The sequence below is a fragment of the Talaromyces proteolyticus genome, assembly GCF_021365285.1.
Source record: "Talaromyces proteolyticus strain PMI_201 chromosome Unknown BGW36scaffold_3, whole genome shotgun sequence".
Taxonomy (NCBI): domain Eukaryota; kingdom Fungi; phylum Ascomycota; class Eurotiomycetes; order Eurotiales; family Trichocomaceae; genus Talaromyces; species Talaromyces proteolyticus.
The window spans coordinates 2921157-2945776 of NW_025764279.1; the positions used below are offsets into that span (position 1 = coordinate 2921157).

The 24620-nt window shown below is 48.1% G+C and overlaps 6 protein-coding genes across 6 annotated transcripts; 1 reads left to right on the plus strand and 5 right to left on the minus strand.

Moving 5' to 3' along the window:
- Nucleotides 1-727: 727 nt before the first annotated feature.
- Nucleotides 728-5900, minus strand: BGW36DRAFT_424842 (putative SNF2 family helicase/ATPase; the record flags this gene model as incomplete). The annotated part of the gene is made up of 4 exons (XM_046220026.1): nt 728-933; nt 991-4828; nt 4894-5343; nt 5403-5900. The coding sequence occupies 4 exons, from the start codon at nt 5898-5900 to the stop codon at nt 728-730; spliced, it is 4992 nt and encodes a 1663-aa protein (XP_046075948.1).
- Nucleotides 5901-7594: 1694 nt separating this feature from the next.
- BGW36DRAFT_395188 (sodium/hydrogen exchanger 3) lies at nt 7595-12282 on the minus strand (the record flags this gene model as incomplete). Its single annotated transcript, XM_046218009.1, has 8 exons — nt 7595-8841; nt 8897-9422; nt 9492-9625; nt 9690-9839; nt 9901-9933; nt 10696-10723; nt 10754-11910; nt 11982-12282. 8 exons carry the CDS (start codon nt 12280-12282, stop codon nt 7595-7597), a joined length of 3576 nt encoding a protein of 1191 aa, XP_046075949.1.
- Nucleotides 12283-13758: 1476 nt separating this feature from the next.
- BGW36DRAFT_395189 (homeodomain transcription factor StlA) lies at nt 13759-16103 on the minus strand (the record flags this gene model as incomplete). The annotated part of the gene is made up of 5 exons (XM_046218010.1): nt 13759-14029; nt 14086-14169; nt 14275-15768; nt 15831-15930; nt 15980-16103. 5 exons carry the CDS (start codon nt 16101-16103, stop codon nt 13759-13761), a joined length of 2073 nt encoding a protein of 690 aa, XP_046075950.1.
- Nucleotides 16104-21425: 5322 nt separating this feature from the next.
- On the minus strand, nt 21426-22346 carry BGW36DRAFT_356688 (uncharacterized protein; the record flags this gene model as incomplete). Its single annotated transcript, XM_046213805.1, has 2 exons — nt 21426-21944; nt 22005-22346. The coding sequence occupies 2 exons, from the start codon at nt 22344-22346 to the stop codon at nt 21426-21428; spliced, it is 861 nt and encodes a 286-aa protein (XP_046075951.1).
- Nucleotides 22347-22462: 116 nt separating this feature from the next.
- On the plus strand, nt 22463-23717 carry BGW36DRAFT_119601 (putative 5-proFAR isomerase His6). The gene is made up of 3 exons (XM_046209278.1): nt 22463-22842; nt 22919-23105; nt 23176-23717. Exons 1-3 carry the CDS (start codon nt 22543-22545, stop codon nt 23457-23459), a joined length of 771 nt encoding a protein of 256 aa, XP_046075952.1. The 5' UTR covers nt 22463-22542; the 3' UTR covers nt 23460-23717.
- Nucleotides 23718-23878: 161 nt separating this feature from the next.
- On the minus strand, nt 23879-24361 carry BGW36DRAFT_289653 (uncharacterized protein; the record flags this gene model as incomplete). Its single annotated transcript, XM_046210689.1, has 4 exons — nt 23879-23956; nt 24041-24133; nt 24206-24263; nt 24324-24361. 4 exons carry the CDS (start codon nt 24359-24361, stop codon nt 23879-23881), a joined length of 267 nt encoding a protein of 88 aa, XP_046075953.1.
- Nucleotides 24362-24620: the final 259 nt, after the last annotated feature.

Consider the following 24620-nt stretch of genomic DNA (forward strand, 5'->3'; position numbering starts at 1 on the left):
GTACCAGTGTGAGTCAGCCTTGGTTCTATATCGTATTTATTTTGTATATTCGGTTGTGTAAGACCTCGGACCGATGACTACATAAGTAGATAGCGGCACGCATTTGCCGGTCGGACTGGAATCCAAAATCCAGGTCTTTTACCACTATACAACTATAGGACTGTGTAGAACCGTCGATATACTCCGACCACGCCCGATTCGACGGCAAGGAAAAGGTCTAACTACTGTAGACTTTGCACATGACCCAAATAGATAGAAACTTGATAGAAACTTGAATTAGCATACATAATTTTCAAATGTAAACTTTCAACTAATGATACATGCGACCCAGGATCCACAAAACCATGACCTCATTCTCAGAAGCAGATAAAACAATCCTCTTTTTGGGATAATTCAGATAATTCACGAGCCCCAGATCGACAGAAAGCGCAACAAACACGAATATGGAATGTAAAAGAAGAATGAGGGAGAAAAAATGAATAATACAAAGAATGCCGCAGAAAGATCAAAAACTCCCATGTCTAAACATCCACCCACCAGCCTGTCAAATCAAATCACTCGACTGATCAAATAAACCACGGGCTTGCCAGTTGCAACGCATAGTCCGAGGATTCTATCGTTTTCTTGTCACATGTATGGCACAAATAGGGTATCAGATACGCCGTAAGAACAAGATAAACATGCCAGTCAATCTCAATACTTTTTGTTTTGTTTCGGTTTAATCTGTTCACTCGTCTATATCGCGGTCTCCATCAATGAGACGCAAACGCTCCTTGGTTGTCTTTGCACGCTTGGATACGCCTTTGCCCGGTCCACGGCCGCGCTTCTTGGAAAGAATGGGCGACGTTGGTGTCGCTGCTGCAGGATTCTCTCCAGAAACTGGAGTTGCCGCTCCAGAGGGCTTCGCGCTGACGTCGTCAAAGTGACCCTCACCTAGTGTAACCGGGTTAGCAAAGTCCAGAATGAACACTTGTAGTGGTAAAATCTCACCTTCATGATACATATCATCCAATGTAATGTCTTTCTTCTTCTTTAGCTGGGTCTTCTTTCCTTTCTTAATACCAGGTTCGTCGCCGCGTTCCATTGCTTCCCGTTCTTTCTGCTCCAGTAATTCGGCTTGCTCGTCATCAGCGAGCCACATAGCAATGTCCTTTGTGCGATTATCGCGATGGCGAGTGTTGAAGTCCACGCCGCCAGGTGCGCCTCCAGAAATGACCACACGTTGGACTTCTTCCTTTTGCAGAGCACGCTTGCGAATCCGTTCCTCAATAGTACCGCGAGTAATGAGACGGTACACCGTAACCTGTCGCGTTTGACCAAGACGATGCGCTCGGTCCATAGCTTGTGAATCAATGGTTGGATTCCAATCTGAGTCGTAGAAAATGACAGTATCAGCTGCCGTAAGATTGATACCAAGACCACCAGCACGCGTCGAAAGCAAGAATACGAATATATCCGGGCGATTTTGGAAGTCCGCGACAGTGTCACGACGGTCCTCCAATTTGGTGCTTCCGTCGAGACGGCAGTATTTGTAGTTGCGATAAGTCAGGTATTCTTCCATGAGGTCGATCATTCGAGTCATTTGGAAATATAACAGCACACGATGACCGCCGTTCTTGAGTTCACGAAGAAGCTCATCTAGTTTAGCCAATTTTCCAGAGTCGGTCACGAAGCGGCCCATGGATGGTACTTCAATCTTGGTATAACGGCCTTTAGAAGATATCGGTTCAGGTAACATCGCAGGATATGAATAGGGCGTAGGATCCAATTTCTTTTCAACAATCTGTTCATCTAGTTGCCGACTCGGGAGGGCGAAGAGTGCCTGGCGCGCAGCCACGTTGAATAAAATATTCTGTGTTTCCCTAATCGCAGCCTGGCCAGAGCAAGATATGGTGATTGGTGGCGCAGCCGCCACAGGGCGAGCTGCAGGTTCAATCATGGGAAGGCCGTCGTTCTCAAAAGCTTTTCGTGACACATGTAATAGATCCCGCATATATCCCTCATTAGTCGACTCATACAGAGCAGTTTGGTCAACACGGTCAGCCACATTGAAGAGAGAATGTTGTAAGATATCGTTCACATTATCACCCTCAGACTTCTCATAAGCCACTTTCAATCGAGAAAATCGGTTTGATATGCCACGTTGACGAATAGCACGTTCAAAAAGTCCGATATGGGACGTTTCATAAGCTTCCTTTGGAGAAACATCCACAAATCGAAGGAAGGAAAAGGCTCCATCATCCGCAATACTGGTCTGTATGTTTTCAGGAGTCCAGATATTCATGAGGTGAGAAAGATATTTGTTTTGGAAGCCAGCCTTGACGTTGTTCGGCCCTGGGATATCTATGCGGCCATCATCGCTGACCAATAGACGCGGCAGTTCGTATTCGACAATATTGCGTGTCGAATATCGAACATCAACATTTTGGCCCTCACGCAAGAAGGATCCCGTCTCTGCAAAATGTACCATAGAAAACGGCGATCGGGTCTCGGCACGCTCAAACAGGTCAGGGTGGTTGCAAACCTTACGGAATTGCATGACCAAGTTCATCAACGTAGTGCTGTCTGCTTCATCACCCACAGCAGCCTTTTCAATAAGGTCCATGATACTAACCCGATTTCGAAGGTTGGAATAGTAAGCTCGCTGACGATAAGTCAGATCACAGAAAACATCCTTTTCAACTTTGTCTCCAAGCTCCTGCTGCACATGTTTTTTAACACGGCGAAGCATAAACGGTTTGAGAATCATGTGAAGACGCCTAAGTTGGTCTTCATTAAGTTTCGTATTACTTTGTGCATGAGACTCAATGTCTTTCGAGAACCACTCGCTAAACTCATCGTGCGAGTCGAATAAAGTAGGCATGATAAAGTGCAGAAGTGCCCACAGCTCTTGCATATTGTTTTGAATAGGAGTACCTGTAAGCAAAAGCCGATTGCGGCAGTGGAAGCCTAGCAGATTCTTCCACCGTGAGCTTTGCGACGACTTAATAGCTTGGGCTTCGTCGAGAATCATGTACTGCCACTTAACTTTCTGGAAGTACTGGGCGTCCAAGACAACAAGCTGATAAGACGTGACCAAGACATGAAATTCCGACTCTTTGGTGTATGTCAAATGCTTGCGATCCCAGAACTTACGGAGAATTTTTCGGTCTTTAGCGGAACCCCAGTATGGGAGCACTTTGATATCAGGAACAAACCTTGTGATTTCCTGTTGCCAATTGTGCAGTGTAGATGCTGGAGCAATGACCAAGAATGGACCCCAAATGTTGTGGACCTCAGCGAGATATGCCATGACGGAGATTGACTGAACTGTCTTTCCAAGACCCATTTCATCCGCCAGAATACCGTTGATACCCTGTTCGTACAAGTTGACCAGCCAGTTGAGGCCTTTAAGTTGGTATTCCTTGAGTTGAGCCGTAAGCATGTTCGGTTGTGAGATCTGAATGTCACCCAAACTAGTTGGGTTCTGGAAGTTCATTTCTCCTTCGTCAAGTGCTGCCATTGGATCATCCTGGTTGTTGAAAGCACGTGCACGTGCCTGGGCCTCCTCCACAGCGTTTTGAGCATTAGCCATAGCAGCATTGCGGAGTTCTGTCTCGTCTTCCGCATCGAAATCAAGGTCTTCAAAAGCGGTAACCTTGGCTTTGGTATCTGCAACACTATCGGGAAGGTCGATGGTATGAGCTCCTGGTTTGCCTGGCCGCACGGTTTCGCCGGTGGTATCGACTGATGCATCAGCAGCAGTAGCAGTTCGTTCAGCCTCGTCCGTTTTGATTTTACGACCAATGAAATGTGAGTAAAGTTCAGTCTGGGAGATAAGGAAGTTAAGCTTCCGCTTCTGTCGGTTGGCTTCACGGTCAGCTTCTGCCTTCTTGGCCATTTCGAGCTCCTGTTTCTCTGCCATGCGACGCAAGTCTCGCTCCTCGCGTTCGTTGCGCTTCCAGAAAGACATCATCTCACGCATGGTTCGCTTGGCTCGGGCCTGTGTATCTTTCATGCTCTTGTTGGTACGCTCCTGCCACTTGCGTGACTGTTTGCTCGCAAGCTGTGCAGTCTTACGAAGGTTTTCTTGACGGGTGCTGAGCGACACGGTTTTGATACGATAAACTTTTGGAATATCCTTCCTCGCAATATCGCGCCAGATTTGCTCATAGATTTGGTTATAACCTTTCGACTCGAAAGCATTGCCAGGAATTGGCGTGGCTTCTTTGGAGCGACCGCCTTTGGCTTCTTTCCTCAGGTAATCTCGGCGAGGGTCCTCTTTAGGCGCAATTGCAATCAGTTCATCTCTCTCCATTGCCAAGTGTGCCGCCTCGGCAGCATCCTTCTCCGCCTGTTTCTTTTCTTTCGCTTTCTTCGGGCGAGAAGAGGCCTGAGCAGCGCGTGCTGCTTTTCTCTTCGCAGACGAAGAGCTTCCTTTACCGATATGGAATGAACTAGTCGTGCCACCCTCCATATTTGGGGCAAGGGGTGTGACTTCACTAATCTCTTCGGGCTGGTTACCTCTTTCCAGAGCCCTCTTGACTCCTTTGATTTTCTTCTGAGCCTTTTCAGCTTCACGCAGAAATTTTTCCCTTTCAGCAGAGTCTGATGCATGGTTGGCCTTGCGCTCCGCCTCGAGTTTCTTTGCTGTTTCCAGGCGGACTGTATTTTCTCGGCGGCGCTTACGCTGCATATCCTTCTTTCGCTCCTTCTCATCTTGAACCTCTTTCCGTTGAACTTCGAGAATGACAGTAGGCTCGTATCTATTTCTGAAACGTTCGGCACCAGCATCCGCACCCTGAGCGAAATGCTCACCTAACTGTTGGAGGAAATGGTTGCGACGGCGCTAGATTTCAATTGATTAGCTGAATTTGTGCTAGGCAAAGCGTAGCAAGCTTCTGCATCACATACCTTTCGCTTCTGCAATTCCAGAATATCGGCCTCCACTGCTCGCCTCTTGCTCTTAGTGAGAAATTTCTGCAAGTCCGCTTCGAAACCAGCATCTTCCACATCGCTTTTATCAGCCTTGTCAATCTCTGCAACACACTTTTCGATTGCTTCGAGGTCTTTTTCAGTCAAACGCGGTGGCTTTGGGATGCGAGGCTGCACAGGAGACTTTTCCTTCTCCACAGCAACGATACTCGGAGAAGCCCGAAGGGTGGTAATATCATCATTGTTCACAGGTAGAAGTCGTTTTTCTTGGCTTGGTTTCTTCTCCAATCGCGGCAATGGTGTTACCGGGGCAGGCTCGGCTCTGACAGGCTGTGGTGGCGGCGGAGAAAGTCTTCGTGGAGTTGAATCTTCGGTAGGCTCTGAAAGGATGCTAGCGAAAGACATTGGATCCGCAGCTCGAGCAGGTTTCTATTGGAGTTGGACGGTTAGATGCTTTGCATTTAAAGAGCGGGCAACAATTGACTTACGGTTTCCTTGGGCGACGGAGGGCGCACCGTTGGTGAATGGGAGGAGTACGCAGGAGCATTTCCGCGAACCATATTCAAAGAAGTTTCAGGTTCCTTTTTGGGGGACAATAAGTGGCCGTCCTGGTGGCCAGGGGGGTGCGAATGAGGCGCGCCGTGTTGGGCGTAGGCGGTAGAGCGAGTATCCGACATGGTGTGCGTTGAATGAATACGAGGCAATTGAAAATTGGGTGCTGGGTGCTGGGCCTGGTACGGTGATGCGTCGGGATGAGAAGCACCGTTCAAGGGAGGCAGAGTACCGGGCCGTGGTGAGGTTGCATGGCCAAAATGCGGACTTTGAGAGTATGATGAAGAGAAGGGCTGGGGGGTTTCGGGAGGATGCTGCTGATACTGTTCATTGCTTTTTGGATAAAAGGAGCGGTTCGTGGGCGAGTATTGGTTGTTGTAATTAGCTGGTTGGGCTGAAGGAGAACGTAGCCCGTATGGTGGAGCCCCCGACATGATGCAAAGCGTGTTAAGACGGCCAATAACAGAATTCGCGATGGGAAAGTCGTGGCGGGCGATGGATGATGGAAATTTAGCGAGGTCGATAGATGCGAGCCATCGAAACTGCGCTGAGATTGGTGCAGGTCAGCGACAAACGACTTTTTCTTGCTGGGGTTCTTTGTAAAGCCACAAGCGATAGCGGAGAGAGAGTCCAGGACGTACTGAATGTAGCGTGCTAGTTGAAAGACATGGGGAGACACGGGGGTGGTGTTGGATGGATACCTGATGAAAAGGCGGAGCAGAAGGTGGATGGGTGCGAGAAACGTGTTGGTGTTGTTACTCGCGATGCGATTTTGGCTGGAGCGGCGACAGGAAGGCCGACCGTCAACCCGACTGGGGACTTGTCGTCCAGAGATCCGCGCCGGGTCAGCCGCGGCGGTGATTTCTCGCCTTTCCGCTGATTCGCGATAGCAGGGCGTGGCGTTAGATAACTATACCGATACTACTGATAAATAAATGCAGACGTTGACCCTCTCCTAGACACGAGAATATGGCGATTCGCGACGGCTAGAATCTGACGATGCAACGATGCCCTGGAGTGGGTGGTGGGAAGGAGATTGATAGAGGAGAGAGAGCGAGAGGGAGGATGGAGGTAGAAGAAGCTGGGCGGGCTGGGTTGGTCATGCAACGAAAGCTGTGCGAACCTTTTTTGCCGTCTGAGCCTCTCGTGTCTTCTCCCCTTTTGCAGCAGAGAAATCTTCCCCCCAAAGACAGAAAGGTCGGTCTCCCTTCCCGGACACACTTGGAGTTCTCGCCAGCTCCAAACGCTGCGACGGGTCTAGTATCCGTATTACCGTAACGGTGGGGTGCCGGTGGTCCATGCTCTGCATCTACGCCTCCCACTGTATCTCGTCGATCAGGCTGATTACTGTCAGCTACCAACACTAATTCCAACGATACGGGAGGACTTGATGGAACTGACAGGTTTGCGAAGAGTATTATGAGTTCTCTGTGCAGGAAATAGTGTTAATTGCTGCTATCTAGGCAAGATCTATAAGCCTATCTGATCGGATAGCTGCTGGTATGTTTCCCCAGTCTGGTTTGGATACGGTATTAAATACGGTATCGATACCCGTAACGCGCCGCGTACTAGTTTCATCGTCATTTGTTTTCTCCGACATTGGCAGTAGGACGACTGCGGACAGCATTATTATTATTATTATCATTATTATCATTATTATGGTGATAACTCTGTTGGTGGATCATGAGTGCAGCATTACATAAATAACATTGACTCTAGCTCTATCTACCCACTATCAAACGAGTGCAATGATACGAAAGGCACCTTCCAATGTAGCGAGAGGAAAGGAAAACGACCGATTCAATGTGGCATGCCCGCTAACCCGGAAACAGATTAGTCAAGCTATATCTGTCCATAGCTCCCACAGTCATTCCGATTAATGATTACATGACTTGAAGGGACTGTGCCAAATAATGAGATATATTGATATATATATACACATAGATATGCACAAACTACGCCAAACTCCAGATGCAAGCAAATTCTTCAACTGTCTGCTGAAGCTTGAATCGAGACACCCCGAAGAAAGCACTGAGATCTACCCATTTAACTTAAACCGGTTTTCCCCTTCTCGATACATCAGGATATAAAATAAGGAAAGAAGTAGAATACATAAATTGATGTCACGTTAAACCGCCCCGGGGCCCTTGTGGTTGGACTGGTCAAGGAGTAGTGTGGGTTTGATAAAGTCTTCGTCTAGCTGCCGGAACCATTCTGCATGGTCACCAGTCGGTCCGCCAGAGAATAACTCTCGAAGCGCGTTTCTAGCCGTTATCGGCTCGCGATGTGGCCCGGGTTCGACGACGCGGCCAGCAGGGGACGCACTCGATGATGTGATTGGGTTGCTCTGCGGCTGAGAAGGAGAGCGGCGGAGTCGCGATGTCGATGGAGCTGCTGGGGGCAGGTCGTCGTCGGATACCGCGTCGACGTCAAGGTCAAAATCATCGAGCGGATCATCAACGGTTGCTTGGTGAGCGGTTGTTTGAAGACGACCGCGTTGGTGGCGCACGGCTGCGATGTCTTCGTCGCTGGCTATGTCGCTCTCGCTTCGGCTTCCGTTGCTCACCCCTAAGAGTCCTTGGGTGGCGAACTGGTCTCGGCGGGCATCTCGGTCCTTTGAATGGAACAGACTGCCCTTACGAGTGGAGCCCCGTGTGCGAGAGGGTGGGCTTGGGCGACGATTGTTGCCACTAGAGTAGCTGTCTGTTGCTGGAAGACCTGGACGGTCGCCAACATTATCGAGTGGAATTGTGCGGTCGTTGCGGCGCGGGGTATAGCCTATGCCAGAGTTGTTTGCTCTCTTATAGTATGTGCCACCGTGGGTAACTTCAATATCGAATTCGTCGTCAGATTCGACTTCTTCCACCACACCAGTACGTATCCCGAGAATGTCCAGCATTCGGGCGGTGGTGCCTCCGAAGATAATGACAGTCAACACGACCACAACGAGAACGGTAGCTCGTAACGCCGGTCCATTGACTCCTGAAATACCAGCCGCGAGCGCCACACCAACTGCACCACGCAATCCTGCCCAGAAAAGCATTGCCTGGTATGAGAATGGCAGCTCATCAGCTACTTCTTGACCACGTCGTCGGGCTCGGTACCGAATAAACCAGTTAACAGCCTTGGACAGCGGGAACACCGAAAGGTATCGAGCAACGCAGATACCGACAACGGCGACAATAATAAATAGTGGTTTAAACTGGAGATCGGTCTCAACAAAAAGGTCTAGTCCCAGGTAGATGAAAATAAAGTTTTCGCTCAACTGCGACATGACTTGGAACAGGTATTTGGTAGTAAGTTGCGTTCTCCGAGACATGTTGTAGTATGCGTAATGTTTTAATGTGATTCCGCAAAACAGAAGTGACACAATACCTATTACTATCAGTATTTCCATACCCCATACAAAACGTTCCACTCAACAACTCACCGGAAAGGTGCACTCCGTTCGAGAAAAAGTAGCTGGCATATGCAATCAAGATAATAAGACAGCTCTCTATCTTCGGCATACGACGGACGAGAGTATATTTCAGACCTAGCGCAGTGGCAATTCCAACAATAATCCCAACTAACATGCTGCCAAAGAACACCAACAAGAAAAGCCCAATAGCCTCAAACAGATTGAGCACGGATAGTTTCGCGGCATCATTCTCGGCATATTTCTGCGCGGTCTCGAACAAGACAATAGCGACAGCGTCGTTCAAAATAGACTCACCAAAAATCACGGTATACAGCTTTGGCTCCACCTTGTAGAGATTGAAAATAGCGAGGATGGTAACTGGATCCGTTGCAGAAAGAGTTGCGCCGACAGAAATAGCTTCGACTAGGGAGATGTTGAGACCATCAAGTGGAATTCGCGTCCATAGGTAGAGGATCAGACCCAGCACGATCGCGGAGATAAAAGTACCGGCAAAAGCGAAAGTAAGGATAGTTCCAATATTGCGAAAGAAATTCGCCTATAATCGAGTGCCCATGTCAGCAACCTCTAGCGACCTATACACCTAAAGCGGAGTTATCCCACTTACTTGGTGTAGTTCGTATCCCGACGCCAAAATAATCGGAGGAAGTAGCAAGTTGAAAAAGAACTGGTAATCAAACGTAACACTGTCTTGAATAGGCGACGTAGGACTCAGGCGAATAATCAGACCAACAAACATTCCTATTATTCAACCGACGATTAGCAACCACCATCTGCAATTGCGACACGCATCAGCGACACCAACCTCCAAAAATCGACAGCACTGTTTCATGCACAGCTTGGATTTTCCGTTGTTGGAGAATATAACTAGTGAAGAGGGCGCTAATCAAGAGCATAATAAGAATAAACAGCGCCCAGGAGCTGAAAAACTCCTTCTTTTCGGGCTCAGGTGCGTCTGATAAAAACAGAAATCAGCAATGTGGTCAACAACGGTCATTGCGCAACCAAGGGCGTACCATCTTCGGGGTCTGAATCATCTGCGGCCCTGCCTAGTTGGAATAGTCAATATCAATATGAAGAGATAATTAAGATAATTATATAGAATGCGCGCGGTACGTACGCAGAAGATCGCCGGCTAGTTCAAAGGCGAAATTGGCGGCCATGGTGATTGCTTATATGGCGGCTTGGTGAAGAGGGCGCGACGATCAACGAGCTCCAGCTGAGAGACTCACGCAGGGAGCCACCACGTACATAATCCCAAGTACAAGGGAACTTGAGGTCCCGATATTGATGAGGTAGCAGACGAGGCACAGTATCAGCGTCGTACAGTAATGGTCTACCGTTTCAGTGATGATTTGCGTATCTTGCTACCTGCACATGTGGCCTCCCGAGTTGAGTTGCCTGCGCTATCCTGGTTGGTTGAGGGCAGGGAGCCAATCGGAAAACCCGTAACTCGTAGCATGCTTAATTGTCATAATGCTCCATAGTACTATACTTCACATGGATCTTCTGGGTTATTACTATTACAGTGAGTAATTTAAACCAGTATTTCTTAGTATGTAAATAGTATAAGTCATAACTCGAATTCTCAAAGTAGCCTCTAGTCAACCTTGAAGCAGACAGCCGCCAGATATCATATGTACACATTACTCCAAGCCAGAAACAGCCTTACTACTAAGAATACATAATAATGCATGATCATATCCCTCACTTCCGCGAAGAAGGGCTAGACCCCTTTTCTTCAAGGGTTTTGGTCAGATATGCCGCTATTATTGCAGCGCAACCGCCGAATCGCATCACCCATCCAACACTGTCATCCCATGGTTCGCCGCGAGGCTTCTGCAGGACTTTGAATATAAGGCTACTCACCAGCGTTGAAAAGAATTGTGGGAAAGAAATCGCAACATTGTGCAAACCGAGTACAATTCCAGCTTGGTCTGTGGCCGAATCATCCGGGGCCTTTGGAGCAGTCTCGATATCTTCGTCGGCTTCATTCATAGCATCTAACTCGGGAGCCCGAGTTGTTGGCTCGATCTCAACCTGTAATCGTAATATTTGCTTTTCAGCGGCACGTTGGGCTACTTCTGCAGATATAAGAGCAAATGGTGCCCACAAAGTAATAGCCCAGGAAATGCCGATAATTCCTATCACCACAGTCCCTGCCTGGTAGGAAGTGATGAAAAACGTAGTGAACATACAGAGTGCAAAGAGGACATGAGATATCAGCCAAGTGCGACGCAAAGTCAGACCAGGAATCTGAAGTTTCGTGAAGATACTCGGCTTCTCATCCTCGTTGCTAACTGCCGGGTTTCCTTCTAACAGCGGCTCCGATGCGGCACCTTCTTGTAAACCGGATGAAGATCCTCTTCGCTGAAGCTCTGGCGGGCTGTCTTGTGGCGGAGTCCCATTATTGAGATCCGCTGGTACGCGGATTCTTTTGTAAGACGGGACAATCAGAACTGGCAAGATGATATTTGACGCAAAGCTGATAATTGCGTTAATAAGCAGTGCAAAAGCTCCGATTCTTGTAGCATCCTCCCATGTTTTATTAATATCATCATCAGAGAAGTCGCGATGATCTTCAAATATCGGATTAACGTATAGTTGCCCGATGTAGGTGGTTGAATAGAAAAGAAATGGAAACCACCCAATCCAGGCTGCAAGCTGGATCTCGCACACTTTCCGTATTTGCGGTGGTAACATACGAGCCGATCTGAAAACTTGTCTGAAGAACGAAATCAAATTCGGGTTTCCGGCCGATGATCTCTCCTCTAGTCGCGGGTCCCGTTCTTTGATAAAGGTGCAACTGATCAACAAGGTAGTGGCAAGGGAGAAACTTGCGATGACGCAAAGGACTTTGAATTGAGTGTTACCTAGAAAAGGAAACGCTTTTGGCAGGTCCATATAACCAAGGATATATCCTAAAATGTTACCGGCCCCAGTTAGTCGACCAGCCCAGGCATTTGCTGATTCCTGCTGATGTGCTGGAGCACAATCAACAATAAAAGCCCTGATAGCTGCTTGAACTATATTGCCGGTCAAAAAAGGAACTGACATATATATATATATATATATATTTGACGGAACGTCGACATACCTGTGTTGATAGCGAAATCTAGACAATACATCAAAATTGTCGCAATCACAATCGTAGTGATTTGCACGCCCTTTGATTTCGCATCCGCTCCAAACAAACCGAGAATACCGTTGGTAATTTCTCGTATCCACGCGAGCACTAACAAACAAATGACAGTAGCCAAGCCACCGAAAACCATAAAAGGCTTTCGTCGCCCCCAAGAAATCCGGCAATTATCACTTCGAATGCCAATATAAGGCTGTACAAGGGTCCCAGTCAGAGGACCAGCAACCCATACAAAGGCAAGCAAAGCCTTGCTCATTCCGAGCGAGAGAAGGTATGGCTGAGTTTCGAAATACAATCAGATTGAAAACCTTCTCTAAAACCTCTGTGACACGAAGATTACTTACCGATCCATTGGAAAGCTCGACAGACCAGACGATTTGTAGGCTATATGCGCACATATGTTACACACAGCGTTTTTGACGGTCGGAAATGTATAAACTCACCCGCCAATGCCGAGAGTTAGTAAAAAGAGATACCAAGTGCTTTTGGACGACTGGTCCACGCCATCCGTTCGTCCTGGTGCAAGATGTCTATATTCCTCAGACTCAATTTCGTCGTCGGGTTTCACTGGTGATACAAGTGGCGACTGTTCATCAGGCGCATTTTCTTCCGAATCCGGCATTGAGACTGATTAATCAGAAAAAGCTGTTAAAGAACTCTGGATGGTGATAGGGCAGTCAAGATTTTCGGGTACAATCCTGCATTAAGGAGATAAATTTATGAGTTTGATTTCCTGAATCTCAGGATGGAAGTATAAAATCGTTCAGCGTGATCCAGCACTGGTAACATCGAGAGCAAGAGTTCCACGATCCTCACGTTGGCCGTGGTCGGGGGCTATTGACAGTTGAGATATAGATCTAAAGTGACAAGGCCATGTCCACTTTGTGCACTGGACAGATCGATGAGAATGACAGTTCTGGTGATGTGGTAGTGCTGAGTGCTCAGTGTACAGCAGAGTTATCGACCACGATACGATCGACGTCACATGGTCCGCCCGCGAATCAGAATCATTGTCAGCACACGTGACATGTAGTCCGACAAGCCAACATTATTATTGATACAAACTCGATACTTTAGTTCAACTGTCTACTATTCAGAATAGTTGAGAAGTATTTGCAAGTAGTTTTCTCTTATTAACATTTGAACTTCAGTAAAAATCTATATAGTGCAATGGTCATACACTTATTCCCTGGCTTCTCAAAAACCTAGTCATGACAAGGTAGATCGGAAATATCCATCGGCTCTTTATTAACTCACCCTTCAAGACGCTAATACACCAACATCTGGACACGAGTGAGCCCAGTCATACAGAAGTAACAAGTCCAACTATGTATGTTCATCCAAATCCCAGACCGTCCCTAAACATTGAAGGAAAAAGAGAGAACCATAAACGACGCGATTTACCTGACAAAGCCAGATAATAAATAAAAGTGTTGATTGGAATCGACAAGCAGCAAATCGGAGTATCATAACTGAGGCAGAAGGTCTGTCAGACGGTAGCCATGCTCTCCTCCCTCCTCGTGACAAAATGGCCATCAAAAATATAAAGGTTCAAATAAGTTCATGTACCCATAACCAAGACATAGCCAAGATATACATCAATTAATCATTTAGAGCAACGCTAGATAATAGGCACGCTGAATCCTTACTGGAGCAAGATTGCAAACAGAGCCAAGATTTGCAAAGAGGCGGCACGCACGGGAAGTCATGGGCTTGGGCGTTGATATTTGTTTCAAATATGCTGTTGTAGATATTGAGCAGCTATCATGTGCGGGGCGACCATGGAAGGCATGGCGTTTTGCATCGTCATAGCGGAAGGTGTTGACATCTGTGACATCGTGGGCATGCTCACTACGCTAGGATGGACAAAATGGTTCACATCCGATGTCGGCGAATCATTTTCGAGAGAACCGAATTCTTTCTCCTCTGCTTCCAGGTCCTCGTCGCTCAGCGGCTGTTGGAAATGTTGATTATCCTGCTGCGTTTCGTGTGTACGACGGTGTCTAATAGGGATAAAATTAGCATAAACGTCTAAGCGAAGGGTATCTGGTGACCTTACTGTGCCAGGTTATCAGAGCGGGAGAAGGCCTTGTTGCAATAGGGGCAAGGGTATGGTCGCTCCTGTGTATGGGTTCTCACGTGCCTAGCCGCCCAAGTTTAATTAGCTTCAGCGGTTGCAGAACGGCTCGACCAATGAAAGGGTCGGAACCATCAAAAGTGTATAAATAGAAAAGCAGATCAATCTTACCGTTTCAAATGCTCTAACCTCTTGAAAAGACGTCCGCAAGATGGGATTGGGCAAGAATGTGACTTCTGTGGGTAAGGGCCTAGTTCCATCATCGTGGCACTTCGGGCACGGCGCACAGGACCAGGCCGCTCCATGCGACCCATGACACTATGTGAAACCGACGCCTCAACGGCTTGGTGATTCGCGAGAGCTGTGAGCTCATCTTGCTGCTGCATAAGCGACATGGTCTGCTCTACGCCCTCTTCCAAATTAGGCAATGGAGAACCAGTCCGCGAAATCTCATGTAGCAAGTCCTTCTGCGATGCAACAGTAGATGACAGACCATTGGCTAGACCGCTAGAAGGAGATTGGCGAGCTGATTCGTCGGCTTCGGTGACGGGACCAACGGAATTTGAAACTGAACGTCTCAGATCACTTGGCTTGTATGCAGCGTAGGCTGTTGGCTGGTTTTGAGCGCCTGAGGCCTGGGAAGCAGCGATGGCATTGGTGATGCTTGGTGGAATAGAAGAGCGTCGTCGGCGTTGTTTGTAGGTTGGAGAGCCTTCAATTACTGAAAAGACGTTTCCGGAAAAGTGGCGGGAAGTAGCACCCATTTGACCAGACAAATTCGAGGGTGGCAACTGCATCATGGGATTAAAGGCGGCTGACCCGACGTCGGGAATAGCCGTGTAAAGACCCGTTTCCTCATTAGCAATGTAGGCAGGCTCGGCACCTAGAGGAAGAGCCTGTTGTGGCGGGGTGATGGGCTCGAAAGAGAGGCCTCGGTTGCTGTAGTCTTCGTACTGCGAGGAGACAAAGGAAGGAGCAGGCGAGTATTCCATATAGGCAGGCATCGATGTGTGGCGCTGGTGTATGCGACTGATAGGAATGCTGCCGCTGCGCTCATATTGAATCGGAACGTAGTCACCCTCGCGCTTCATCGACATGGTCACTGGGTTGTACATAACATGATTCCCAGGGTCCTCGGGAAGCATTTGCATTGCCGATGGGGCCATCTGGGGAGGAGGCATAGCGTCAACGGTCCGAACGACAGGAGAATTAGACTGGCCATATGTCGTACTTGCGTGTGCAGGAAAAGATGAAGAGTTTGCTTGCTGCGCCTTGGTGAGCTGCTCGTAGAGCGACTGGGAAGAGTCGAATTCAAAGGACAAAGCAGGCTCTGCAACAGCTACTGTGGTGGCCTCTTGGTTCATCTTTTCCCTTTTCAAGTCGCGCTCCAAGGCATCCAGGAACAGGCGGTCATGGGGCACGCTATACCAGTAGAAAACCTTCTGCTTCTTTTGTGTACGGATGCAATTGTTCTTGTATAGGAAATCCAGAAACGGGCTCTTGGGTTCTTCGAGCGAGGCATCAGTGCCAGATTTGAGATTGCGTAGGTCGGAGAAGATGCCTTCTTCGAATTTCTTCGAGTTCTTGACGGGACGTCCGAAAGCTTGGAAGCGGAAGGACAGGCAGCGGACAATGTCGGTACCGGAAATGTGGAAGAGGTTATTCCTGTGATACATTAGTCTGCTGGTCATGTTGCAGTCCTCTCTCTCTTCCCGTCCATCACTCACCAGAGCACACACGAAATATAATCTCCTGTCGGCAGAAGGAAGCGCCGAATGAGTTGGTCTGGAGTCCAATCGACAGGCGCTGATATTAAAAAATATTTTACTAGAGAATGTCAGTTACATGCAAAACAAGACATCCCTACTCCACGTACAGTTATCGACTTGCTGCAGGGCAACCTGAGCATCTTGCGGCAAACTTTGCTGAGCTTCACTTGATAGCATGAAGGTCTCTGGCTTCTGCGGAGGCGCCATGACAGCACCATGTTGAGAATACATGTCCTGCGCACCCAAAGAGGAGGTCAGTTTCTGGTTACTCATCGAGAAGGCGCGGGCACCCCAATCAAAGACGCCATTCACGCCTTGGCGTTGCGATGGCCATGCCATACCCTGGTTTTCCAACCGCCGAGCCGCGGCGAGCGCAGATTGAGATATTGCGATTCTTTGTGGGTTCCAGGCTATGTCGAACGGTTGAATCGACCAGGATCAAGATTATATGACCGCGGTTGCTATGAAGGTGAGTCGAGCGAAATCAAATGGGACGAAACCAATCTCCTGGCTAGCAGTGACGGGGCAGAATAGCAATAATGGCGATAGACGACGAGCGAGTGAGCGATCGTATACAGCGATGACAGCGTGTCTCTGCTGTTGTTTTCCTCTTTCCTGATTCTTTTTATTTTTTGGTGGGCGAGGAACCAGCCTCACAACGAAAACAAGGCGAGATGGAGCGCGGCGGGGACAAGGATAAAGATACAAGAGATACTGCGGGCCAGCCCGGTGATGAGGTCTCCGACACTCAGGAAAGAATTGGTGGTTGGGGAGAGGAAGAGTTGAGGGAAACAAACGAAGGGATGAATAGGAAAGAGCGAGCCCAGTGCCGAGAAGTGGCAGCGAGGAGGAGAGGAGGATGGAGCGGGCAGCAGACGGGACGAGGCCGGGCTTATTACCTCAGAGCAGCAGGCCAGGACGGAGGGGGTCCAAGCGGGGGGCAGAGAAAGGGACCAGAATCAGAAGAGCGAGAGAGACACACACAGAGCGTTCATGGCGAACTCAGTCAGCATGCAGCGTGCAGCACGTCTGGAAACTGGGTGACATAGGCAGGAATGGGCAGGCGCGACCGGCGACTGGCGACTGGGCGATGGCCAACTGGGGTGGGCTCTTGGTGCAGATCGAATCGGCAGGCACGACCAGTCTTAAAACCAGACGGGCAGTCGCGACCCCCCTGCCCGGCAGACGGCAGGAGCCAATCTGCCCGCCCTGGCCCGGCCCCGCCGGCCAATCGCGCCGCTTGCTGCCAGCCAGTGGGGGCCCTGGGATGCGCCCAATCACAGCGCGTGCAGCCAGGGCTCAGCGGCTAGCTCTGGCTGGCAGGCAGGCACTTCCACTTCGGGGCTAAGCCGGAGCAGCAGGAGGGGCCGGTGCCAGTCCACTGTCCACTAACTAGTCGGCCCTCAAGTAAGACATGGCTCTTTATTATTATTTCCATCGTCGTTATTATGATTGTGATCATAATCTATCGTATTGGGTTGTCAAAACTAATCCAGCTCCTTGGTACTGACCGACTACTTACTCGTTGTGGCCCGCCAAAACCAGCCACATTGGTTGTTGCGCTGTCCACAGCAGGCCACAACAATAGCGACAAAGAAAGCACAGCCTGTATTTGCTTCTTGTTATTAATAATGAGGCAGCGAACCGCCAGAACAAAGTTGTGCTCCGGCTAAGGCCAAAAGGGAAGCTACATTGGACAGTAAGACCAGGTGGGTCAGGGTGTATCAATGGACAGGGACAGAGTACAGAGTACGCCCGCTGTCATGATGCTAATATTAATTTATTGGTATGGGCTGGCTGTCGTGACGTGACGCTCCTGCTTTTCAACATTAGATCCTCCCAGGATAGACCATGACTAGAGTATGGAGGACAATACTTGACGATGTCTTTGTGGTCGAGCTCATTGTTACGTCCGGAAGCACTGCGTCGAGTTCTACTGCTCAGAAGCGACAATAATAGGACAATAACAACAGTCACCTAATGCCAAACGGGAATGTGAGTGAAGACGACTTGACGCCTCGATGACTGCGCTAGCCAGGAACAGCCGTAGCGCACAGCCCGGCGGGGCGGTCGGGGCCTAAATGCGCGCTAAGTGGGGGCACACAGCAGGGATCTGTGGCCTGTAACAGGCTAAGATCCGGCCCATTTTCTCAAACTGGCGCGGAGGAGAATCTGAATCACCCGCCTGCTGTTTCAGAGTGGCCAACAAATGCCTACACTAGTGCACCATAGGAGCAGTATATACTAGTATGTACTATGTAGGCCAGTCACGCCGGACATTATTTGCTATCTTCCACTATGCACTGATCTAGTTTAGTAAGTACTAAATAGTATGCCTGCTAGCCAAGCACTGGCAAATAGTAACAATCTGTCGTTGTCGAGGGGCGCTTTGTGTCCTGATTCGCTCTACGCTCTCGACAATGACCAGAATAACAACAATGCCAATAATAACCCAAGTCCCCAATAAACCAAATCGCTGGCGTGAAAGAAACCACTGATTGTCAAGGACGCATAAAGCATTGCAAATTCTCATTGTCTAGCTACTACGTCGTATTTTTCTGAAAGTGGATCTCCCGATGTCGTACTATGTCTGAAGATGTTTCCAATGATGCCTTGAAATTAAGGCTGCAACTCTGCCATCTGATCATCTGGTTGATCGTCTGTTATCTATGGATTATGATGATGATCTGCCGTTGCTCAACAACCAGATTCCATGTCGATCATGTCGTCTCCCAGTCCAGACACTGGGATCAGCCCTGACTGACGACCATCAAGCAAAGACCGTGATGGCATGCAGCAAGCACGGTCCAGCACCATCTTTAATATTTGTCCATCTTCTGCTCTAAACCCACAGCTTTCACGCGAAGTGTAAACCTAAAAAAGCGTGCGGATGATAGTGTGTCAATCTGAAACCACATCGCCTCACAAACACGTAGAATACTCAAGTCCGCTAGACTACTGCTGCTGCTAGGTAATTGGACAGAAACCTGATCTGGAAGGTTATCTCGCATTGTTCTGTTCCCCTGGTGTTCTTTCAATGTTGCCATTACTTCATGCCTCTTGACTAGTCAGTGGTTTGGGGCAAGCTCGTTTCAGGACAACTTTGTCTCCAGTGTTGAAAAGAACAATGACTAGGTGTCTCTTAATAATGATAACGCACTTGGTCGACCCACGTGGTTCGAAGTTCAACCTGTTCGTACTCCGTGCCCCCGGTGACCAAGTTTGAAGCAAGCAACTAACTGTGTTTATAGAACGCAGCGCCTGTACCCCGTAGCATTGGCCTGTTCCGTGTTGCAGGACATACATCAATTGATAATGATCCTGCACAGGCCAGCTGCTGGCCTGGAAAATGCGTGGCTGCCATGTATGCCTTGGGGTCGGGACCGGGTCAGGGCCAGGTCGCAGCCTCAAAAAAAGGTTCGATGATCTAGTTACTCCTAGTCGATCAGCGACGCTGAAACCGTGGTCTTGTGATCTGGAAGCAGTTGAGAAGACCAACGGTCGCGGACTTACGTCCCAGAGGGACTAGAGGGCCGACTAGAGGCTGTCAAGTGCACATCAAGCTTCGTTTACAGTTTGCAAATAGGCGGAATTTACTTAGTCAGGGCTAGTACTGGAGTCTTGAGTCGAGATATACATCCGTGCGACGCCGACTTCGTGGTCGAGGCGAGACTGTGATGGGCAAACTTAGTCTCGCCTCTCAACCGTTGCTAGTCTATAACACGAGGACTATATCTTCGGATTATTTATGACATAACATCAAGTTTGCCAATACATGATCGTAATATTAATAATGGGTGGCTGGCCGTACTACGTAATTGGATTCTCGTACCTGACAATGCACACCCACACACCCACCACCATTAAGAGTCTGCCCCTGGCCAGACCAGGACCTAGCGCTGCCAACATTGCAGGTTGGCCCTAGGCAACCCGGCGCCTCGACTCGTTGTTCTCAAAGATGACTCTCCTTAGTCCTAGCAAAACCTTGCCATTTCGCCCTCGAATGAGCTCGCTGCTGACACCCTCCACGCACATGACCACAAGGCTATCTCTTCATAGTGACACTGCGTGCCATTTTTAGGCACATCGAGATTGATCTGCTAAATCGTTGTTCTTAACACTTTGGGTAAATAGTCATTCCAGCCAGTGACAACGACGTAATCATGTCTCACATCTAGTCTCTAGAACTAACACTTTACTCATATTTAGGAGTATGCTAAAACTAGCCCTATCAAGGAAGATGCCTCTAAAGGTGAACTCTGCTGCTCCGGAGCGACCGTTCAACTGCCGTTTTGCAGATTCTGAAACCGCGCCAAAGGAAAGATGACATCTACCCACATAAACGACTGCAAATTATCTGTGTCTGCTATTTTCTAGCGTTCGTTCATTGGATGATATTCCATGGTGCAGCTCTAGCCTGGTTGACAAGCATTTCATCCATTGCAGTCATTGATTGACGCACATCGAGTCATTGACATAGAGCCAATTCTTTAGAAGAGGCTCGTCTCCTGGGTCTTCTCCGCCAGCTGACTCTCTTTTAATTGGTTAACCCCTATATCGATTGATAAGTATTATCACCACTACTTAGTACTATGTTGTCAATGGGCCTAGCGCCAATCACATACAACTCCGTTTCACGTTGATCCCGGAACCCTGCATCTTCACCATATGCTATTTCGTTAATTGCCGTCCAAAAGTCAAGAGGTCGCTAGTATCCAGCCTTCTAATTGCCAATATCTTGGAACAATTCTCCTTTTTTTTTCTTTGGAACTGTAGCGATATACCCGCCACCCATAACTAGTATTGTCTTAGTTCTAGTGGTCAAGGGTACATGCATGCATGATACATGGTATCTGCACCTCCAAGTAGTACGTTTCACAATGTTCGTTCCTGGAACTAAAATACATTCTAGATGTCCATGTCCAAAATTCACTCTCCAAAATTGACTGACTCGCTCGATGAACCACGTGGGCTGGCATAAGCCAACGGGTCGACTGTATCGACATTGGCTGGAAAAGTTGCTTCTAGAATTGTATATTATATACATGTGCGCAAGCAGCGGGTAGGAATGCCTATTATCTACAAGATCAACTTCCCCCAGCCCCCCAATCCAATACATTATGTAGCTAAGCACAATATGAATTTAGCTTTTGGCATTCAATACGCCCTTTCTGTACCTTTCTGTAGAAAAAGGATTTGTGGAGAAGTTCGGGGGTGTGCAACACCAAGCCCGGATAATCAGTTCGTCAATTCATTCGCCAATTCATCCGTTCTAAGGCTGAAACCACAAAAAAGTGGCTTTGTTGGTTAAGAAGCCAATGTCTCCTAGATGTTCTTGTCGGGTAATATACCCTCAAGCGCTAAAGAGTTGAATGTTCATGCAATCAATCAAAAATGGCCCAGTCTGTGGCATCTACGGTGTTGCACACACACTCTTGCATGCATAGAGTAGTGACAATGTGGATATCATATCCTATTGAGGAAGGTATTTTGCCGACAAGAAAAAGAAGCACCGTTACAGGCTTCCGTAATAGCCGGGGTTTGAACTGTAGATTAGCGACGACCTCTCTTAGTCCCCTTCAAGCCCTTCGATGAAGGTCCTCTGATGCTTGTCAAATCGCGGTTACTCAGCCTCAAAGTGCCTCCTGAGAATTTCCCCACTGCAGGAGCACCCACGCCCCTGTCTCTTTTCTTCACAATGCCCTTGGGTTTAGACACGGTAGGTTTAGCAAGAATAACACCATTCTCTCGAGCATCTCGACGACGAATGTCTTCCCTTTTAGCTGCTTTCGCCTGAATGCCTATTCGCTGTGACTTGGGCATCTTCTTCTGCTGCGTGTATATAGACGTCTTGGCTCCGAGCGCCTGTAGACGCAAATCAATAGCCATGTGACGGTTTTTCCCTGTGGGATTCAGGTCGGATGCTGAATCGAGTAAATGAGACTCCTTCAAAAGCCTTTGCAATGCAAGGTCGTTTTTCAAGTCATCCGGTTCTTCGTCGCTTTCTTCCTTGGTTTTCGTGGCTCGCTTGCTGCCGGTTTTCGAGGCCTCGAATGACGAGACTTTAGAGGACTATTCAGGTCACTTTTAGTAACAGATCTAGTTGATATTTGTCAGTGGATATGAACATACCAGTAAAGCCTTGCGTGTTTGTTTGTCTAACAGTACGGATGAATCCTCCTTCCGGACATCTGTATAATCAACGACCTTGACCTCCGGTACACCCTCATCATCGTCCGTAAACCCATCTAAATCTTCATCTAAATCTTCATCCTCATCTGACTCGCCTGACGATACTTGCTGAGCTACTATAACAGCAGAATCCTTCACTACACCGTCTAGCGGCTGAAATCGACTCTCGAAGAATTTTCGAAAAATGTCCGCGGATTCCTGGTTTTCGGGACTCGGTTGACTGGCCCGGGATTCCTTCGCGCGCGAGTCCGTCGATAGTTTTCTTTTCTTTTGCGAAGTCATTTGTGTGTATTTTCGTTTATGGTTGTGTATGCCCATCTAACGATATCGACCTGATGAGCTGGCGGTGCTGAATAAATTTTGGGATCACGTGGGATAAGATAAGAGCAATTCCGAGCATTTCACCCTCAATCGCGGGGCTACGAATAAACTCAGTGGATTGATTCTAGAAAACTACGCTCAAAAAATTACATGCAAAATGACAAAATTCCGTCCCTGTATCGATCTTCACTCTGGTCAGGTTAAGCAGATTGTGGGCGGCACATTGAGCTCCCAAGTCAGTGATCTGAAGACAAACTACGTTTCGAAACTCCCCGCAAGCCACTACGCAGATTTATATAGGCAACATGGTCTGCGCGGCGGCCATGTTGTGATGCTTGGAAAGGGGAATAATGAGGCTGCTGAGGAGGCTCTGAGGACTTGGCCAGGGGGGTTACAGGTTGCTGGGGGAATTACGGATCAGAATGCGCAGTATTGGATTGAGCGAGGTGCGGAGAAGGTAGGCAAGCTATGGGAATGGATGATAGCGGTGGTTGTTTGCAGTTATTTGTGTTTATTAATCCAATTTGTATTAGGTCATAATCACCTCTTTTCTCTTCCCACAAGGCAAATTCTCCCTCGATCGATTAAAGTCCGTTCTATCCTCGCTAGGAAACGATTCGTCAAAGCTGGTCTTGGACCTGAGCTGTCGAAGGAAAGGGGATACATGGTTCGTGGCAATGGACCGCTGGCAAACCATCACCGAGATGGAAATAACCAAAGGTATGCACGATACCGCGAGCCATTTTCGCGGAGAAACCGTCGAGTATCTGACTAATGCAAACTGAAATAGAGTCAATATCCATGCTCGAGCCGTATTGCTCCGAATTCCTCATTCACGCCGCCGATGTTGAAGGTCTACAACAAGGGATTGACGAAGATTTGGTTTCGAAATTGGCTCTCTGGTGTACGATTCCGGTTACATACGCTGGGGGTGCAAGGCATCTTCAAGATCTTATAAAAGTTCATGTTAGTAGCGGAGGGAAAGTCGATTTGACGATAGGCAGTGCTTTGGACATATTTGGGGGCTCTGGAATTACGTTTGACGAATGTGTGCAGTGGAATAGAGAGCATTAAATTTATAAAAGGTCTTATACGGTCTATTGACAATAATCATCCGGGCCTATGGGCCATGAAAACCGAACAGGGCTGCAATGCCGCCAGTTGGCAGCAAATCCTACTCAACAAGACTGCCAAAAGCGGCTCCTGGAATCATGTGCCTCTATAGGGTATAATATAAAATTGCTTCACATGTGCCGCGCGTATACCATATCAATACACGGAACGACTAGCCAAATTCTGTACCAAACATACATACTTATATCGAATTGAAAATGTTCTATATACAAACAGAAAACAATCACAATCACGGCACACCAAACGCCGAACATGTAGCAAATACAATCCTGAGGGAGCAGATCTTATATCTCCAGTATGTCTCTCTATCGCCCTAGCCAGCTAGCTTCAGCAACGAAGCGGGTTTCTATCGCTTTTGTTTAATTAAGAGAGATCGCACCTCGTCGGTTCGCCCGCGTATGCAGGTATGCTTGAAATCCGCAGAATACAAAAAAGGCCTGGTGGTAATTAGGTATGTTAGTTTGGAACCGAAATATTTTGTCTAAGGGCCAGCGAGACAGAGACAGACGCGGAATACATACAGCATATACTATTACAGCGGTGAAAATAGACCCAGCGACCGCAGCACCATCTTCTGGGGAGCCTTCTGATCCGGTGAACGAATGGTGGTTCGACTGTATGAAAAGAGAGTATGTCAGTGAGCTGACCATGCCGCGAAAAGGACAAGTAATAGAATAGGTGCGAACCTTGAATAGCGACCCAAGAATGGATAAAATTATAATGGCAAAGAAGGAGATGACGACACTGGATATAAGACGCTGTTAGCCATGACGCATCCATATCTTCGCAGGGGTTTGACCTCACCAGCTCCAAGCGTTGAGGGCGGAAACGACTGGCTTCATGTTGATTGCAGAGTTGTTTAAATAAACAAGGGGAGATTTTAGAGTATGTGGCAGTATTGATGGAGGAGGTGGAATGAAATGAGAGAACACACGGTGCAACCGTGAACTCTCGATGTTGATGGTCTCCGAGCTGTTACGGGTTTCGGCGACAACGTCTGTGATTGGTTGTGAAAACAAGCTAGTCTCGTTTGGGACGTAGGTCACTTCGAATTATCGATCTATTATGTGAATTTATGTATCTTGGATATATATTCTTACT

Bases quoted from the DNA above. Each gene is read 5' to 3' on its own strand.
- BGW36DRAFT_119601 (XM_046209278.1), top strand. From the start codon at position 22,543: ATGACAAAATTCCGTCCCTGTATCGATCTTCACTCTGGTCAGGTTAAG. The intron at 22,843-22,918 runs GTAGGCAAGCTA...AATTTGTATTAG, and splicing joins TTGAGCGAGGTGCGGAGAAG to GTCATAATCACCTCTTTTCT. The intron at 23,106-23,175 runs GTATGCACGATA...AAACTGAAATAG, and splicing joins CGAGATGGAAATAACCAAAG to AGTCAATATCCATGCTCGAG.